This window comes from Canis lupus, chromosome 28 (genome assembly GCF_048164855.1).
Source record: "Canis lupus baileyi chromosome 28, mCanLup2.hap1, whole genome shotgun sequence".
Lineage (NCBI taxonomy): Eukaryota > Metazoa > Chordata > Mammalia > Carnivora > Canidae > Canis > Canis lupus.
Window position 1 is genome coordinate 1,066,000 of NC_132865.1, and position 18,815 is coordinate 1,084,814.

The following is an 18,815-nucleotide window of genomic DNA, read 5'->3' on the forward strand; positions in this document are numbered from 1 at the left end:
GAGAAACAGACTCCCTGCAAGGAGCCCGACACAGGACTCAATCCCAGGACCCCGGGGTCACGAGCTGGGCTGAGGGCAGCCGCTCCACCGCTGAGCCCCCGGGCACCACCCCGGAGGTCCTTTGACTCAGCAGTTTCCATTGCTGGCAACCTGGAATCCCATCCGAGGGAAGCATCACATCATAATTTTTATTCTGGAACTCCTCCTCAATCACCCACCTCATCTTAAAAAAGATGACGCTGAAACATTTTAACTGCTTTCTCTTGAGGGATCGGGTTCACGTTAGAAAAACCAGCTGCAAGCGTCCCTGCCACCAACGTGCAGCCCGTTCCTCAGCCTGGACCGGGGCAGTCCAGACAGTGGGTGAGGACCGGGGGCCTTGGCTTATGCAAGTCGGGAGGGCCTGAGCTTCGGGACGGCAGGTGGTGAGAGCTCGGCTCGACGGAGGTGGTGAGAGGCCCCCGGAGCTGCCGGCCTTCTGAGTGCTGCTGCCGAAGGCTCAGACACCGAGGAACATCGCATCCTTTCTGGCAGCTGCGGTTCTCCCCAGAAGGCGCAGCCACGCACAGGAACCGGGCCCCCTTCCACGTGACAACTGGTCCCAGGGAAGCAGAGGGCAGATCCGGTCACCTCGTGGCGTCCTCTTCCAAGCGCTGTCCCCACGGCCAGGCGCTCACCGGGGGGCACTTCTGCAGCCGGGCGGCTGCTGCCTTACGAGCTGCTTCACCCAAACCCCAGCCCCGGCCTCGGGGCGTCACGCGGGCCTGGCTTCCCTGCGACTTCTCGCGCGTCGACACTGCCTAGTGCAGGGCCACTTGGCTGGAAGCAGAGTCCTGCCCAGTCCACACTCCCCAGGCCCGAGGACGGGCACGGCGGAGAGTGACTCTGCAGCCATGGACGGCGCTGGGACTGGGCGGCCGCTGGGTGGGGAAGGCTTCACGCCGCGCCTCCTGGTTGTCAAGCCGGCGGGTGCCGCAAGGGTGCTGTGAGGGTGCCGCAAGGGTGCCACAGCCAGCCGCCCAAGGATGCCCAGGCTCAGTGCACGCCTCCCCACGGCCCGCAGGCCGCCGCCCAACCCGCAGCGCTTCCCCACGTCCTCATCAAGGCGGCCGGGCCTGGCGGCCTCTGGGCCAGCGGGTGGCGGGGAGACGTGCTGCCATGTGGAACCAGTGGTGACAAGCAGGGACAGGGCGGGGGCTGCTGTGGGGTCCTTACATCAGGGCCGCCAGGGCCTCGCCCAGGTGCTCCAAGAGCAGCCTTTTGAAAACACAACTCTGCCCTCTCTCTCTCTCTCTAAGATTTTATTTATTAGAGAGAGGGCGTGCACATGCACAAGCAGGGCGAGCGGCAGGGATGGAGGGGGAGGTGCAGGACCCCTACCCCGAGCAGGGACCCTGCGGACTCATGCTCCACCGCTGAGCCCCTGGGTGCCCCCAGCGCCGCCTCGTCACCCCGTGCAGCGCGTGCAGCACACATCCGAGGGTCGGTGGTGCAGGGACGTGGGGGTACGGGCCCGTGGCCCTTCCCTACCCTGACCCGGCTGCTGGGGCCTCGGGTATCTCTCTCCGCCGGCCCAGACTCCTGCGACGGGCACGTGTTGCTCCCGAAGCTGCATGAGGATCTTCACCTTCCTGCAGTCGGCTAAGCCCCGTCCTGACTTCTCCCCGTCGAGTCTTTCCCTTTCGTGTCCAGATTCCCCGCTCACGCAGGGCAACGTCACATCACATTCCTGAAGGCACAGGGTCTTTACAAGTGGCCGTTCAGCTCACACGCCAGAACGTCCTGTGTACGGGAGGCCTCGGGCAGCTGCTGCGCTGGGTCTGGGCCGCGGTGGTGCACAGAGGGTGTCGCTGGGGGCCCTGCGCCGTGGGGTACGGCTCCGCTTCAGGCACCGGTGTGCCCGCCTGCTCCCCAGGAGAGGCCCCCATGTTCCAAGGAGCCCAAGGGAGTGGGCACCGCCGGCACTACCACCGGACAAACCAGCCAGCAGAGGCGGCGATGCTGCTGAATGCGGCGGTCAGTGCTTCCCCAAAGCGGAGGCCAGGGCGGTGGCATCGCCAGTTGTCAGCCCCGACTCGCTGCGCACCGGGTCGCCTGTGTGGCAGTGCCATCCCGGCGCCTGGCACGGACACCCGCAGCCCGCGGTCTCCCGTGGGCCAGTCCACGCTCGGCCCCAGGTTGTCCGCCCGGTGCCACGTCGGGCAGCAGGGCTGTCTCTGGGGACACGCTCGCACCGGCGCGGCCTGGCTCTTCCCAGTCCCTCCATCTAGAACAGGGGTCTCAACCACATACCGAGATGGAGTTTGATTTCAAGAGAAACGGAAATCAGACGACTTTGCTAGGAGAAGCGAGGCCTCAAAGGTGGCCTCAGCAATTAGAGAATGGGATCACACCCACGAGAGAAGGGTGAGGAAAATACTGAAAAGACAATCGCAGCACAGCTGCCTGGCCAGCAGCCTGCTGCTACTCCCAGGAGTAACCGGGGACTGGGTGCCTCCCTAGAGCTACAGGCCTGTGCCCTCTGCGTCTGCTCCTTCCCCGTTACCGCTGGTTCTCTGCTTGAATGAGGCGTGAGCGACAAAGATTATTACCTGAAAGTTTGAATTCCTCTAGGAAAAACTAAGAAGAGGTGAATAAGATTACCTTTGAGAGAATTTCAAAACTAAGGAAGAAATTTTTTTTTTTTAAGAAAAAGTGGTAGAGCAGGAAGCAGAACGGGGGTGGGGGGTGTGGGGGGGTGTGGGGGGGTACAGGATTTTTGTTTCAAATTCAGGGGCCGGTGAAGCTTCTGGGTCACCTTCAAACCTCAGGGAGACGCAATTAAGAGCATCTTAGCTCAGAGAAGTCACATGAGGCCAAAGGACAAACCAAAGGATAAACTCAGGAAAATCAAGAAACGCTAGCATTCCACTCTCCTCAAAATACTGTTTTTTTTTTAAGATTTTATCGATTCACGAGAGACACACAGAAAGGCAGAGACCCTGACAGAAGGCGTTCCTCTTGCAGAGGAGGATTGGAAAGGGGGGGATTCTGTGACTTGTCTTCCCAGCAGCCTCGGGACTCAATCCCCGTGGGCCAGGCCCTGGGGGTGCAGGGAAGGCTGGGGAGCCCCGAAGCCCCGAGCCACCTGCTGAAAGAAACCTCCCAGCCAAACAGGTTTCCCGATTGCCCTGCGGTGATGGAGCGACAGCTACAATCACGCGCTGAGGACATGGTGGCCACGGTTAGTCGTGCTCCGCTCCACGGCCAGTTGCTATCATAAGACGCAGGCAGCACTTCGATTTTTAAGGGAACTGAGAGGGAAGAAGAGGGAAGAGAGCAGGAAAGAGGAAGAGTGACGTAGACATGAGATCCGCCTTCCCCGGCCTCCCCTCGGGGTCTCCCGTTCACGGGCCCGAGGGAAGGGATTCTAGAACCTACCCCCCACCCGCCCTGAGTGTCCACTCCTGCCCCAGGTAACTCAGGGGTAAAATGTGGGCCAACGGAAGCAATCCTCGGTCTGTCTTGTCCCTGTGGTCCGTGACGACCCATCACGAGCCCACCCCTCCAGGGCCTGGTAAACTCCCAGCCTCGGGGGTGCAGGGAGCAGAGGCTCAGGGCCCAACTCTAGTCAAGGAGAAGTGACAACTGCCAGAGGGTCTCTAGAAAGGGCTTCTTCAGCCTTGCAAAGGCATGCGGGCGGCACCCTCTCCCTCAGGATGCTGCCCGTGACCGTGGGCCCGGCAGCACCCATGGGACCAACAGGACAGCAGGGCATGGCACAGGCAGGCTGACGGCCCAGCAGAGGAGCAGGGAGCCTGGTCTCCATGGCCACCAAGCGGCTGAATGAGCCAGCCCGGGCACCGTCAGCCTCAGAACCCCCTGAAACGCAGGAAAGCAGACGTTCCCTTTATTCTTCAGGCCGTTTTGAAGCAGGCGTTCTCTTCAGGGGCCAGAAGCATCCTGACGGTTACGAGAGCCTCACGAGCCAGTGCAGGGCTTCCTGGGTTACTTGGACGCCACAAGCATCCCAGGGCCCCGTCTCAAGGGAGCTGACTGATGCTCCTGCACAGCGCGGAGGAGCTCACGCATGCGGGACCATGGACGCCATCAGGTTGAGGCCTCCACTTGAAGGTGCAGGGCAGACCTTGCTGGGTCAAGGACGAACCTGTTCCTAGTCACCAGAACACAGCAGACCGGGCAACGCCGCTGCCCAGGCACGCCCCCAAAACTGCCTTTCGGGGAGGCAGCTGCTGTTGGGCTCCAGCTTTCCCATTAATTTTCATTGCTTAACTTGAGAACTCGTGCCAAGGGTGGGAGGACAGAAAATAAGGTGACAAGACCGGAGCAAGAAGAGGCTCATACGTTCTGCTCAGAGAAGCAGCCACCCAGCACCGGGGCCCTGAGGAAGGCCCGAGGGGACAGCCACCGAGCCCAGGAGCACCCCTCCCAGCCGCCTGGCCAGCTCCCCCGTCACCAACACTGGCACCTTCTAAAGCCTTCCAACTTTTAAATATTCAATGGGAACAATCTTTAATGTGGAAAACGTAATTTTACTAATCAAAGGTAACGTGTGGACAGGTGGACCTTTAGCACACACATCGTGTCCGCTGTGCACACACGGCCCCAGAGAATCCCTCTGAATATGTGCTGCCTATGTCCTATCTTTCTCTACCTAGAATCGTCCTTTCCTGGATCCACCTAAAAACCTTCCCCGTGGCACGTTCTGCCCAGAGGAGTGGTGTGCGTGCACACACACACACACACACACACACGCGGAGATGGTGGGGGGAGGATGTGGAGGGAACAGACGAGGTAAGAGAGAGAGGAGGCCGGCTCTAGGCGGTCTGCTAGCCCCTCTGGTCACAGAGGACACCTGGGCACAACCAGCAGCCAACTTCCGCAGGATCCAAAGCCACGGGGTACAGACCAACTAAGACCCTAGGGCCATATTCCTGGAGAAAAAAGAAAAGCCAGACCCTGGTAGAGAGAACAGGAGTAAAGGGAGAGGGAAACATGGGAAGATGGAGATAAAAACACATCACCAGGGACCTAATAAGAGAAAGAACCAGAGTAAGACCAACTAAAAGGAAGATGCTGGAGCCAGGCCCTACCGCCACCACTAGGCTGACGTCAAGCGGCCGTCATCCCCCGGCCTCCCGGGGCCCTTGCTACCTACAGAAAAGCCCTCGCGATGAAGCCCCTGACCCAGCTCCTGCTAACACCTCATGGAAGGGATGGCTGTAAAATCATGGCTCTCGGGACATCAATCTTTGAGGATGCTCAGACTTCCAAAATGGCCCTGGACTCAGAAAAAGCAAGTCTAAAAAAGAAAAAGACAAAGGCAGGAAAGAAACCTTCAAGCCGCAAAGAAGTGACCTTCGAGAACTAAGCGACAATGAACACAGAGAAGCTGAAGGCTTGAAGAACAGACGTGGCACCTCTGGACTGACCAGTTCCCTCAGCACCTACCATGTGCCGACTGATGTTTAAAACAAAAGGTAGTAGGAGAGGGACAGACTAGGTAAGAAATAAGAAGAAAGCGCACAGAGCAATAATGGCCATGGTCCTGTCTGATGACCTCGGAGTAAGCAGCAGACTCACAGGAACGGCTAAGGGGCAGAGCGGAGGGGAGTTAAACTCAGCTGTCAAATGACACTGTTACCTGAGATGGTTCATCCTCCGCAGGATTCAGTCATGGCTCCACGGGCTGGATCATTACGCCACCAGCAAAACCACACAGTGTGACACACGACGAAGCAAAACTACAGAACATAATGGCATTCCCACCATCTTGGAAAGACACCTTGGCATGTGTGTGACACTGTGATTTATAATAAGAAATATGTATTTGGTCTTTGTGCCCTTTTCTGGCACAGAGCTCCTCGAGCCCTAGGAACTCCAAGTGATAAGGATGATGAATACTTTTTGCTATGTTAATGAGGCCTTAGGAAAGTGCCCAAGAACAGGGCCGATTGCCAGTGGAGCCAAACATGTGATTAGAGGGTGAGAACTCGCAGTCCTGTCCCCAAGACCTCCAGGGAAGGGTGAGAGGCTGGAGGCTGACTGCAATTCCCAGTGGCCACTGGTTCCCATGCCTCTGTAGGTGAGGCCTCCAAAAAAAACTCCAAAAAGGATGGGGTTCATGCAGCTTCTATGTTGGTGGACATTTATCTGATGCCAAAAGAGTGGCCCACCTGGAGAGGGTATGGAAGCTCCTAGTCCCCTCCCACGTACCGTATCCTACACATTTCTTCATCTGGCTGTTGGTGGATATTCTTTGTAATAAACAGGTACTGCAATCTAACGAGCAACCTCACTTCCTGCATCCTGTGAGCCACTCTAGCAAGTTAATCGGACCCAAGGTGGGGTCATGGGAACGTCTGACTTAGAACCATTTGGTCGGAAGCAAAGGTGAAACCCTGGACTTGCAGTTGGCATTGGAAGGGGAGGCAGTCCTATGGGGCTGAGCCCTTCCCCTGTGGGAGGGACTCTAACTCTGGGTAGATGATGTCAGAATCCAGTTCAACCTTAGGGTAACCAACTAGTGTCCAAAAATTGCTCCTTAGTGAAGGAACACCCCCTTCCCTGCTGCTTCCTCTCCTGAACACATAACATCGGAATTAGGATTAGAACTCTATTACCATGGTAGATTTCCAAACAGCAATGAGTAGCATTCACAATGGGCTTCTCATTTTTTTTGAAGATTTTATTTATTCACGAGAGACACAGAGAGAGGCAGAAACACAGGCAGAGGGAGAAGCAGGAGCCTGATGTGGGACTCGATCCCGGGATCCCAGGATCATCCCCTGAGCCAAAGGAAGATGCTCACCACAGAGCCACCAGGCGACCCCCCTCCCTTTTTAAAGACTTTTCCTCACTCCATAATCATGATGGGGATAATAAAATTCACAGTAATAATGTTTTTTTTCACCTGATGATGAAAATACATATCCCAAATGCATGATCAGCAAAGTTTACTATGATTAAAGATCACCTGGGACAACACATTATTTCAGTAATAATCATATTGCAGTGACCCTGTCCTTAGCAAGAAGTACGAAACAAATAATTGAGTATTTTATGACTCAGCTGATAGAGCAAAAATAGCAACAAGAACAACAGCTGACACTCACAGAGCTTACAATTTGTCAGTCACTATTCAGAGACGTTAACACGTATTAATTTAGTTAACTCTCTCAATTGCACCTACCTGCCAATCCCTTGTTTGCAAAAGTGAGAGACTCAAGCACCTGTGAAACAGCTGGGGCACTTCCCCGGGCGGGAAGATCACAAGCACGTGGCAGATCGGGCACCTGTGCCCTAACCACCACAGATTCGTTTCTCTTACTCTCACTTTCTGGTTTCATCTTCTAGATGGCATGCACCTCCCAGAACACCAAAAGGGCACAACGCACGGGGAGATGTGATCCAGTGTGACACCACTTACCATTGGGAAAGGCCAACACGCTGATGATAAGGAAGAAGAACACAACAGAGAGGATGCCCCTCCAGATGTTGTCCTCTGGGACAGAGTCATCCCTGAAAACAGAAAAGAAAACACTGAGTACTCATTTTCGGACCTAAACAGTCAACTCCGAAGGCATAAGATTCCATTTTCTGAAAAGTAGTGACTGCTCATTTTGCTGAGCAAAGTCTCTATACACGCTACTTACTCTTCACTATCATTTCCTAAAATAACCCAGTCTCATAGTGGTCCAGTTCTTACAAGAAATGCAGCTGGCAACCTCACATGCCGACACACATTCCACTGAGACAAACATCAGAGAAGCACCGTCCTTTAAAAAAAAAAAAAAAAAAAAAAAAATGCCCAGAATGTCAAAAGGTAAGGTTTATTTTGGAGAAATGCCTTTTGATTTCAAGAAGCACTAACGATGACCTTTACGATATACACTGTGGCAAAGAAATCTTTGAGAACTCATAAAGAAAGCATAAGATTATAAGGAAGAAGAACATAAGGCAATGAGATTATATATCAATTCTCAAAAACGAGCAGTTGGCCATCTAAGGGATGAATGAAAGGATGAAACACTGGATAATAAGAAAGTACCAGAAAACAGTATTAAAAGAAAAATCATGAAAATGGAATACAAGATTTACTGTCAGACAAGAAGCAAAAGAACCGTAAAGAAAGGGGATGAGTTTCCTCCCTCTGAGCCTGGCCACTTCTCATCTACTGCTGCATTTATCTCCTCCATAACCCAGGTAACTAAAGGATTCCATCCCTTGGTTGATACGCTGTCTGTCTTCAGTATAGAAAGGGAACTCCTGGGGCACCTGGGTGGCTCAGTCGGGTAAGTGTCCAACTCTTGATTTCAGCTCCAGTCATGATCTCAGGGTCCTGGGATCTAGCCCCACATCGGGTTCCATGTTGGGCATGGGGCTTGCTTAGGATTCTCTCTCTCTCTCTTTCTCTCTCCTTCTTTTGCGCCCCCGCCCCACCCCCCCCCAACAAAACAGAAAGTAAACTCCTGAAGGCAGGGAATTATTCACTCATTGCATCCTCAAAGGCTGGCACATGATAAGCCCTCAATAGATTATCTGTGGACTGATTACTGGTTAGGAAGAAAATCTATCGTATAAAACCAAGTAAAATTTCCCAAATGGAACTTTTCTTAACGTTGATGGCAGGAAAAAATAATTGATGGCAGAAAATAATTAGGTTCTGACAGTTTATGTTAAAAAAAAAAAGTAAAAGTAAAGTTTAGCCACAACTTTTGGGCCTCAAGAGGAGCAAACAAAAGAGGGGAAACAGAAATCTAAGACACTAAGATTTTCTGAATTGATATTAAGAAGCTTGAGAGAGGGGAAGTCCAGCATTTCAGTTTAAAAAGGTGCAGGATGAGTAGACAGGAAACAGAAGAACAGAACGGAAGGAGATGTTTAGACATAATGAGACTAGTAGCAATAAATCCAAAAGTGGTTTTTGAAAGTGGAGTTTATCTGTGAAAGGACTGCAAATATTAAATTAAGATTAAACATCGGTGAAGGAAAAGAAGGAGGTCAAAAAAAAAAAAAAAAAAAACCCTACAGGGAAATCAGGTCCATATATACATATAAAACTCAAGTACCCAGAATACAGGAAGAAGTGTGGAGGGAAACTATGATTGATTCACCTAATTAAAGACTAGGTCCTGGGCTATTGGACTTAAAAAAGAGAAGTTAACTTAGATATCAACTTTTGTTCAGGCTGAGTTTTCGCACCAATTTACTTTCCAGATTTGTGAGAGGACTGCACATAAAGTTCTGTGGTAGGAGGTCACAGAGATCCCCTTTCTTAAATCATCTGGCCAAACAGCACTAACACTACTGCTGGACAAAATGCTTAACTGTTAACTTCACAGATCTGCTTATAAAACCAAACTGTGCAACCAGGCAGACTTCCTCCTGCAGCAAAGTGCGGTCTTATCTTAATGTACACCCCCAACAATTTAACATCTGCCCAGAAGGTATGAGCATGGCCCTAAAATGCTAGCCCTTCGTTACTGGGTACGTGCAATGGTCTTTGGCTTAGGCAGGGAAGCCCTAGGTCTGTCTAGTTTCCAGGACGAGCTTTTACTGAAGAATGACTCACACAGGGACTGGGGCGGGGGCACAGTGTCCTCATTCAGACCAACACCACACTACTGATATTGGTAACAACAATGATGTAATAATGGCTCCTGTTATCAAGTATTCACTGTGTGCCAGGCACTCAACAGGCAGTTTCTTTTTCTTTTTTTTTTTTAATTTTTAAAAAGATTTTATTTATTTGTTTGAGAAATAGACAGAAGGGGTGGGGGCCCCACCCAGCAGGGAGCTCCATGCTGGACTTGATCCCAGGACCCCAAGACCATGACCCGAGCCAAAGGCAGACGCTCAACCGACTGAGCCACCCAGGTGCCCCTGAATAGGCAGTTTCTACACATTATCTCTAATTATCACAACCCATCTGTGAAATGGCTTACTATCAACCATATTTTACAAATGAGGTAACAGAGGCTCAGACAGGTTATGTAATTTTAATTTGCCCAAGCCTACATATTGAAGAAGTTGCAGAGTTCACATCGGAAACCAGGTCTGTTCGACTCTGAAGAGGATGATCTTTCCCCTACACCAAGCTGCTCCTAAAAAAATGATGTGGTCCTAAATCTGACTCGTGTTAGATGCACAGGGAAGGTATACGAGAGTCTGAAAGACACACATTTGTAAGTCACAAATAGAATAAAAGCAAAGCTGAAATAAGTCACTGTTGTCCGGGAAAGAAGGTCGATTCCGTAACCCTGACATTATACCAAGACAGACTCTGAACCATTTAAAGAAGAAAAATTAAACGAAACAAAGCAGAACAAAAAACCCCCAAAAAACAAAAAACATGTGTTAAAAAAACAAAAACAAAACACAACCACCTCAGAGTGGAGAAGGCCTTTCTACAATATGATACAACCCAGCAATCATAAAGGACAAAAACCGGTCAGTCCGCAAGACACAGAAATCCGTAATGGACAAGCGATAACCGTGGAACTTAGATCAAGGCGGAGTTAGCTGCCGTCCTAGTACGTGGGGCTCCCCGCAAAATCGATTAACATCAAGAACAACAAATAGACAAAGAAAAACAAATGCAGCGGCTCTCAGGCAAGCGAAAAGATGCTCGGTGTCGCTGGTGGAAAGAGACAGACAAATCAGAACACCCCCGGGGGACCACGCGGCATGTCCCCACCACAAAGGTAAAAGTTCAGTGACTGGGGTGGAGCAGGTATGAGGAAAAATCCAAACAGGTCGTCATCTACCCCGATGCCAGGGCAGCTTAAATTGAAACCACGTCCAGGGAGGGCAGTGTGGCAACATGTTAACTTCGTCAGGACACACACCCTGCGACTCAGCAATTCCCAAAGGAGGACTTAGCCCGCTGGCCGACCCTCGTTTACGTAACAAAATCACGTATGCACAGGATGCTCCGCTGTGGCCTTCTCTGTATTTAGCAGAAGAATGGAAACCAGCTAAATAGATGTCCACCAAAAGGAACTGATTAAATAATTTACAGAATGTATTTACTTGTAATGGAGTTGGAGGCAACCACAAGAAAGTCCTTCTACGGCAGCTGCTACAGAGCAAGAGACGTCGTGCGATGATAAGCAGAGAGCGGCGAGCACAGGACGTGCAGCACATGTGCACACCTGCCACCTGTGCACACCTGCCACCTGCGCGGTGGCTGCGCTCTGCCTGGAAACGCAGCCAGGAGGGCAAGGCCGCTTTCCTCCTCCCCCCATGCCCTCTGGTGTGGCTCGAATTTCAAGCAATGCGCGTCCATTATTCTTTCCAAAACAGTGAATTGATTAAGATGTTACCGAACGAAGGGCTACGCGAACCAGCAAACCGGTCTCTACTTCAGATTACTACGGTCAAGATGCTTGAAAATGTATCACCGTTACCTTCGGAAGAACCTAAGGTCGGTAATCAACAAGGACATACAACCAAGAAAACTGCGCTTCTGTAAATTTTGAGCGATTTTCAGGATCAAACGGATGGCTCAGTTTCAGGGAGAACAAAAAGGGTGACCAACCTGAGGAAAGTAGCAGCGGGGTCTGCAGGTCGGCAGCTTTATATCCGATTAGAAGGGAACCGGCACCTCCACGACGCAGCAGCCCGATCGGGTACCCGCAGGCGCAGGGCTGGGGGCGCCCGGGGCACTGCCCAAGGACGGGGTCCCAGCGCCCTGCCGCCTGCAGGGAAGGAGGCCGCCTTCTTACACGGCCTGCGGCAGCCGCCCACCATCCCTGCTGTGCCCACCGCCCCGCAGCCGCAGGCCCTACAGCTGGCACCGGGCCCGTCCCCGGGGGCGCCGAGGCGGAAGCCCTGGCTCGGTCTGGCCCAGCGGAGGAGGCAGGCACAGCGGGACACACGGGCCGGCGGGCTCAGCGCCAAGGCAGGGCGCCCGGAGCCCGCTGGGGGTGGGGAGTGCTGCGAGCACACGCCCAGGTCACTGCCCTGGGGGCTGCGGGGCCCAGCACAGCTCCTGCCACACGGCGGGCGCCCTCAGGCCTGGGGCCCAGGACTGGCTGAGGCGGTGGCACAGTGTGCCCAGTGAGGCTCCATGAGGCCCTGGTGAGGCCCCGGTGAGGCCCCAGTGAGGCTCCGTGAGACTCCGGTGAGGCCCCAGTGAGGCTCCGTGAGGCCCCGCTGAGGCTCCGGTCAGGCTCCGGTCAGGCTCGAGTGAGGCTCGAGTGAGGCTCGAGTGAGGCCCCGGTGCGGCTCGGGTGAGGCCCTGGTGAGGATGCGGTGAGGATCCGGTGAGGCCCCGGTGAGGCTCTGTGATGCTCTGCTGAGGCTCTGGTGAGGCCCCAAGAGGCCCCAGTGAGGCTCCGTGAGGCCCCGGTGTGGCTCCAGTGAGGCCCCGGTGAGGCTCCGTGAGGATCCGGTGAGGCCCCGCAGAGGCTCTGTGAGGCTCCAGTGAGGCCTCGGTGAGGCCCCGGTGAGGCTCCGTGAGGCTCCAGTGTAGCCCCGGTGAGGCCCCGGTGAGGATCCGGTGAGTCCCCGGTGAGGCTTCACGACGCTCTGCTGAGGTTCCGCTCCGCTCTGCTGAGGCTCTCGTGAGGCTCCATGAGGCCCCGTGAGGCTCCGGTCAGGCTCCATGAGGCTCCAGTGAGGCTACGTGAGGCCCTGCTGAGGCTCTGCGAGGCCCCGCTGAGGCCCCGCTGAGGCTCTGTGAGGCTCCTTGAGGCTCCGGTGAGGTCCCGGTGAGGCTCCGCGATGATCCAGTGTGGCCCCGGTGAGGCTCCGCGAGGCTCTGCTGAGGCCCCGGTGAGGCCCGGGTGAGGCCCCGGTAAGGCTCCGTGAGGCCCCGGTGAGGCTCCAGTGAGGCCCCAGTGAGGCCCCAGTGAGGCTCCGTGAGGCTCCGTGAGGCCCGGTGAGGCTCCGGTGAGGCTCCAGTGAGGCTCCGTGAGGATCCGGTGAGGCCCCGGTGAGGCTCCGCTGAGGCTCTGTGAGGCTCCAGTGAGGCCCTGGTGAGGCTCCACGAGGATCTGCTGAGGCCCTGGTGAGGCCCCGGTGAGGCCCTGCTAAGGCTCGGTGAGGCCCCAGTGAGGTTCCGTGAGGCTCTGGTCAGGCTCCATGAGGCTCCAGTGAGGCCCCGGTGAGGATCCGTGATGCTCCGCTCCGCTGAGGCTCTGGTGAGGCTCCGGTCAGGCTCTGTGAGGCTCCAGTGAGGCTACGTGAGGCCCCAGTGACGCTCCCCGAGGCCCGGGTGTGGTTCGGTGAGGCCCCGCTGAGGCCCAGCTAAGGCTCCATGAGGTTCCAGTGAGACCCCGGTGAGGCCTCAGTGAGGCTCCGTGAGGCCCCAGTGAGGCTCCTTGAGGCTCCGCTGAGGCCCGGGTGAGGCCCCGCTGAAGCCCCGCTGACGCTCTGTGAGGCTCCAATGAGGCCTCGGTGAGGCTCCGTTGAGGCTCCGTTGAGGCCCCGCTGAGGCCCCAGTGAGGCTCGAGTGAGGCTTGAGTGAGGCCCCGGTGAAGCTCCCTGAGGCTTCGTGATGCTCCGCTGAGGCTCTGGTGAGGCTCTGGTGAGGCCCCGCTGAGGCTCCGTGAGGCCCCGTTGAGGCTCCGCGAGGCCCCGCTAAGGCTCCGTGAAGCTCCAGTGAGGCCCCGGTGAGGCTCCATGAAGCTCGGCGATGCTCCGCTGAGGCTGCGGTGAGGCCCCGTGAGGGGGGGGCAGGCCTGCGCCCGGAGCCCACCATGGCGGCTCCCCCCGCCCGCGGCCCGTCGGATATTCAGGCGCCGAGTCGGACGCCGCTGCCACAGGTAGGGGCCCACCCACGCGACAATAGAGAACGTCCCGCCCACCCACGCGAGAACAGAGAACGTCCCCAAGGCAGGGAAGCTGCGCGCCCGGAAAACACCTGGTCGGGCGGGCGTCGGTGGGACTGAAGCAAACTCTGGGCTCACGGGCCTGCGGCGACGCCAGGCCTGCTCTGCCGGCCCTTGCCCCGCCCCAGGCTGCCCTGCCCTTCCCCCCCTCCCCCCTCCCCCCCCCTCAGGAGGAGCCCCCGAGACCGCCGCACCCCGGGGCGGTCTTGGGCAGAGGCCGGGCCCTGCTAGGACCCTCTCCGTGTGGAAACGGGAATCCCAGGTGAGGAGGCGCCTGTTAGCTCGGGCGCGGCCCCTGAGGGGCGCTTCCGCCGTTTCCCAGCAGGTACGGTCCTTGTGGAGGATCACGACGAGGCATCAGCTGAAGAAAAGCGTATTTCTCTAAAGCCCTCACTGGCTAGATCATGGCTTGTGTTTCGATTCCCTTGGCATTCACTGCGGGGGGCCCGGCTCCGTGCTGGCCCCGCCTCCAGCCCAGCCCAGCCCAGGCCGTGACCCGGGGTCGCGCTCCCGCGGGAGCCTGCTTCTCCCTCTGCCGGGGTCTGCCTCCCTCTCTCTCGGGGTCTCTCAGGAATGAATCTTTTGAAGACATGTGAGATCTGCCTCGGAAGCTGATCTAGTCAATATTCCTCCCCCAACAGGGGCCACGGGCCGCTGGTAACAAAGGTGTTCGGAGTCTCTAACATCCTCCCGAGCAGCCCACGAAGGCGGCCAGGTAGGAGCCCATGCAGGGGGGGGTACAGAGCGCTCGGCGAGCTCGGGGGTAGACAGGAGGCCCAGGAGGCGCAGAGGACCGCCAGCCTGGGCCCGGGTGCGGCTGCGTGCAGGGGCCGGGGCGCGGGAGGAAAGGCTGAAGAAGCAGGACTACTCCGTGGTGACCCGAGGGCAGCCACCACCCCGTGCGGGTGACGGGGGGTCGCGACAGACGGTAAGCAGGGGACAGATGGGGTCACGACTCTATCTGAGCAGGTCACGCAGACGAACAGCCGTGTGGAGGGCAGCCAGCAGCAAGGTGAGGTCCAGAGCACGCCATCCCCGCCTGGCCACTGCGGAGGCCCCAGGAGAGCAAACCGGGTCCCACCGGGGAGCCGGCACCCGGCTCGCTGAGTTGCTGAGCTCCGTGAAGCGGGGCGCCCAGGCCAGGCACTCGGGGAGCAGTCGCGGCTGACGCGGTAAGGGCTGGTCTCTGCTTTCAGCCGGGCTGAGAAACCGCCCACTTCCCTACAAAGCCCTGGCGCTCCACGGGCTGTATCCGGAGGCTAACCGCATTACCCCTGCTAACAGAGTCCTGCCTGCGGAGCCAAAGGCCAAGGAGCGGTCCCGGGCACGTGGTTCCTCGGAGGCAAGGCCGTATCAAGACCAAAAGCATCCAAAGTCACCCGGAAGTCCACTTCCTACAGAAGACCCCAAAGAAATACAGGAGACATTTTCCCCTCCTGCACATTTACGACCTTATTAGGGACCTAAAACGCCAGACATAAATGTAAGGGAGGGACACGGAAGATGCTGACTTAAATCCAAAGAGAAATATGATTCTAGTAGGAAGTGGGGAAGAGAAGTGTGAAGCTCACTGCTGGCCAGACCCCTCCGGAGGCAGCACCAAGCACGCGCTCCGTTCCCCACTGGGGGCCCGCCCGGTGCGCGGCCGCCGTGGACATCGCCGAACAGAGCCGGTGCCGGGAGCAAGGACAGCCAGGCCGTGTGTTACTGGGAGACGAAGAACACGACGTACATAAAGGAGGCAGAACCCAGACAACGGAATCAGCAGCACGAGGAGACATTTCCTAATGGGATTTATATGGCGTAAAAGGGCAAGAACCGGGAAAGCTGGCGGGTCTCCGCGGGGGGGGGCAAGGCCGAACGAAGCAAGAAGCAGCGAGCCTCAGAGCTGATGAAGATCAGAGCTCCAATTCGGCGAAGGGAAACGAAGTCAAAGCCGCGATGGACACGTAAGTGAGAACGGATACGCCAAAGGCCTGTGCCCGTCTCGCCCCCGTCTGCCTTGTGTGTCCCGCCAGGGAGAAGGCCAGCACGCACAGACCAACAGGCACTGAGGAGCGGCGGGCTGCAGGAAGGCCGCGTCCTGTGGGCCGCGAGCACTCGGCCCGCACCCAGGCCCTCAGCTGGAGGCCCCTCCGCCGGCCACATGCCTCTTCAGGGGAGGGGGTGCTGGGAACGGGATTAGCAGATCCTGGTGTTTTCACATCTAACGTTTGTTTTCGAAATGAGGGCCATTCACTATGTGCACGTTTGCCCAATCTCTGAAAGCACAGTAAACACGAAGCACCCCAGTAACTATACTCTGAGCCTGAGACAAAGGTTCTCCTTGCTCCGTTCTGGCCCAACAAACTTCCAGGGCATTTGTCGAAGCACTTGTCTTGTAAGAATACTTTCTAGGGGCGCCTGGGTGGCCGGGTCAGGTAAGCGTCCGCCTTCGGCTCAGGTCATGATCCTGGAGTCCCGGGGTCCGGCCCGGATCATGCTCCCCATGCTCAGTGGGGTGTCTGCTTCTCCCTCTGCCCCCCTCCAAATAAAATCTTAAAAAAAAATACTGATTATAAAATGTGGCAAAATGAGCTTAGGGAGAAGACTCAATGGCACCCAGCTTTATTTTTATATTTTTAAAAAGAGGTTATTTATTCATGAGAGACCCAGAGAGAGGCAGAGACCCAGGCAGAGGGAGAAGCAGGCTCCATGCCAGGAGTCCGATGCAGGACTCACCCCAGGACCCCAGGGTCACACCCTGAGCCAAGGGCAGATGCTCCACCCCTGAGCCACCCAGGCGCCCCCGACCCCAGCTTTATTTTTATTAATGGTGGAAGAGATAGGAGATTTAAACACCATGATTTAACAGTGACTTAGCCTAGTTGCTATCTAACAAAAGAACTACTTGACAAATCCAAACCTGTTTCAGACTTCTGCACGTGGTATCTAATCCCTCACGATCCTAAATTCTTGCTGTGTCTCCTCCGCAGCATGTGACAGGACCCAGCTACGGTTTCTCCTCGACCAGTAATACGGCACCCCAAAAGTATTGTCTCCTTTCCCCTCACATCGCTCGTCTTTGGAAAACAAACTTTTTTTCACTTTTACTGAAGGAACTGCACTGAACGGTCATCCAACTAAAATCCTGTTATAAAATAATTATAAGGCACCGAGGACAATCATTTCAAAAGAGCATCATAATGAATCATTTTCATATAAGAAGTGGTTACCTTCCATCTTTATGGAAAAAGCGATCACTGATGTTCCGCTTTATAAAGGGGCACAACTCATTACAAAAAATAAGTACCACGCATGTTAGTGGTGCTTATGATTTTATAGAAGGTAAAACTTGTTATTAATGAGTTCTTCAAGATATGGTTTCTCTTTATGAAATTATTGGAAGAAATAAAATGATTATCATTTTTATAAAAGGCCACAGTCTGAGGTTCAGGTTATTCCTCTTGTATGACTATTGACAAACTGTTAAAATTCATAACCTCTGCTGCAATTTATCAACTGCTTTGGCCAAACAGGGAAATGACGGAACAATGTGACTTTCTGTATCAGAAAAGAGGAAGAGAGATCTATTCTTAGAGGGCCTAGAATAATATTAAAGATAAAAGACTGAAACGAACCGCCCATTCTTGCTTCTCATTATTTAGAATAAAATATCACAATTACTTGTCTTACTTCCAAAGAAATCCCCACACTGATTCCACCATTGTCGACCCACACAGGAGAGGAAGTTAAACTGAAATACTCAACAGATATGTTTGTTATGCAAGCAGAGCAATGTCAACTATCTCAATGCCTTCATCCTTTTTCTCAATAATAGAGCATTCTTCATCCTTGCTCAATGACAGATGTAATTTAGTAGAAGGCATTAGCGTACAATGAAACGACATAATAGTTACGGCTAATGTTTACTGAGCACTTACTCTGGAAAGCACTGAGCTAAACACAGATTACCTAACAAAAAATGTACTGAACCTTCATAAAAGATAATCCCATGGAGTATTATTAGGTGTCTTCATTGTACGTACATATGGAAACTGAGGCCTAGCAAAATTAAGTGGCCACGCTGCTACTGAGTGGTAAAATCAGATGACATGACCAATGAAGTATTTGAGAATGACCAAAAGTAGGGACATGAATGAGTTTTCTGCAGGGCTAAAAATACGTTCTCGGTTGGATACCATGGAAAGGTCTAGTCATATCCACTAGAGTTAGCAGAAGACTTTACAATAATAGTTGCTGTATCCCTCAATCATTAAGATTGTTACTTATGCTTTACGGCTTTAGGTAGATTTATGCAAATAGATCAACACAAAATAAGAACCAAGAGTCAAAAGGATTGTGGAAATAAGAAAGGAGTGAGCTGTAGGAGGATATTTAAGTTCTATGAAAATCTGAAAGACTGCGGCGATTCCCAACAGAGACACCACTGGCATTGCATGTGTGCATGTGCGTGTATAGATCTTGCACATACATGTGCACACACAAACATCTGTCTAGGGGACAGTTCATTCTTTCTCAAACAGTGCTGTCCTATGTGTCATAACACACCTAGCACCTTAATCCCCACCTACTAATAACCAGAAGTTCCAATGCCTGTGGCCACTCGATACACTTCTGCACATTTTCTGCTGACCTGGAATGAGAACCATTGATTGTTGGATAAAAATACTGAGAGAAGTGACTGACGTTAATTGTGCGTTGTGAATGAGGTACTCCGCTATGTGCATTCACGCATTCGTTTATTACTCATAAACCCGTATGAGGTAAGCACGTGCTTTATCCCCATTTTACAAGTGTGGATCCTGAGGCTCAGAGAAAGGTTAAGGAGCGCGACCGTGGTGGACAACAGACACCTGAAGCCAGCAGCCTGGTTCCAAAGCTACACCTATCTGGGTTGATCTTTTAAACCGTTAAGAGTGTGGAAGGCAAACCTTTCGTTTCTTTAAAGAGGCTCTTTCGGAAAACACATATCGT

The 18,815-nt window shown here is 54.1% G+C and overlaps 1 protein-coding gene across 5 annotated transcripts in view; it reads right to left on the reverse strand.

Moving 5' to 3' along the window:
• PTDSS1 (phosphatidylserine synthase 1) overlaps positions 1 to 18,815 on the reverse strand; it is a 73,572-nt gene that overhangs the window by 33,311 nt on the left and 21,446 nt on the right. For 4 of the 5 annotated variants that reach the window (XR_012019819.1, XM_072803830.1, XM_072803827.1 and 1 more), the window contains one exon: positions 7,430 to 7,521. Coding sequence is in view for 1 of the 5 variants with exons in the window: in XM_072803827.1 (XP_072659928.1) it covers positions 7,430 to 7,521 (92 nt within the window). In the remaining 4 variants the exon portion in view is untranslated. Of the gene's footprint in view, positions 1 to 7,429; positions 7,522 to 11,542; positions 11,680 to 18,815 lie in introns of those variants that run through there. The other variant, XM_072803829.1, reaches the window with a different exon arrangement.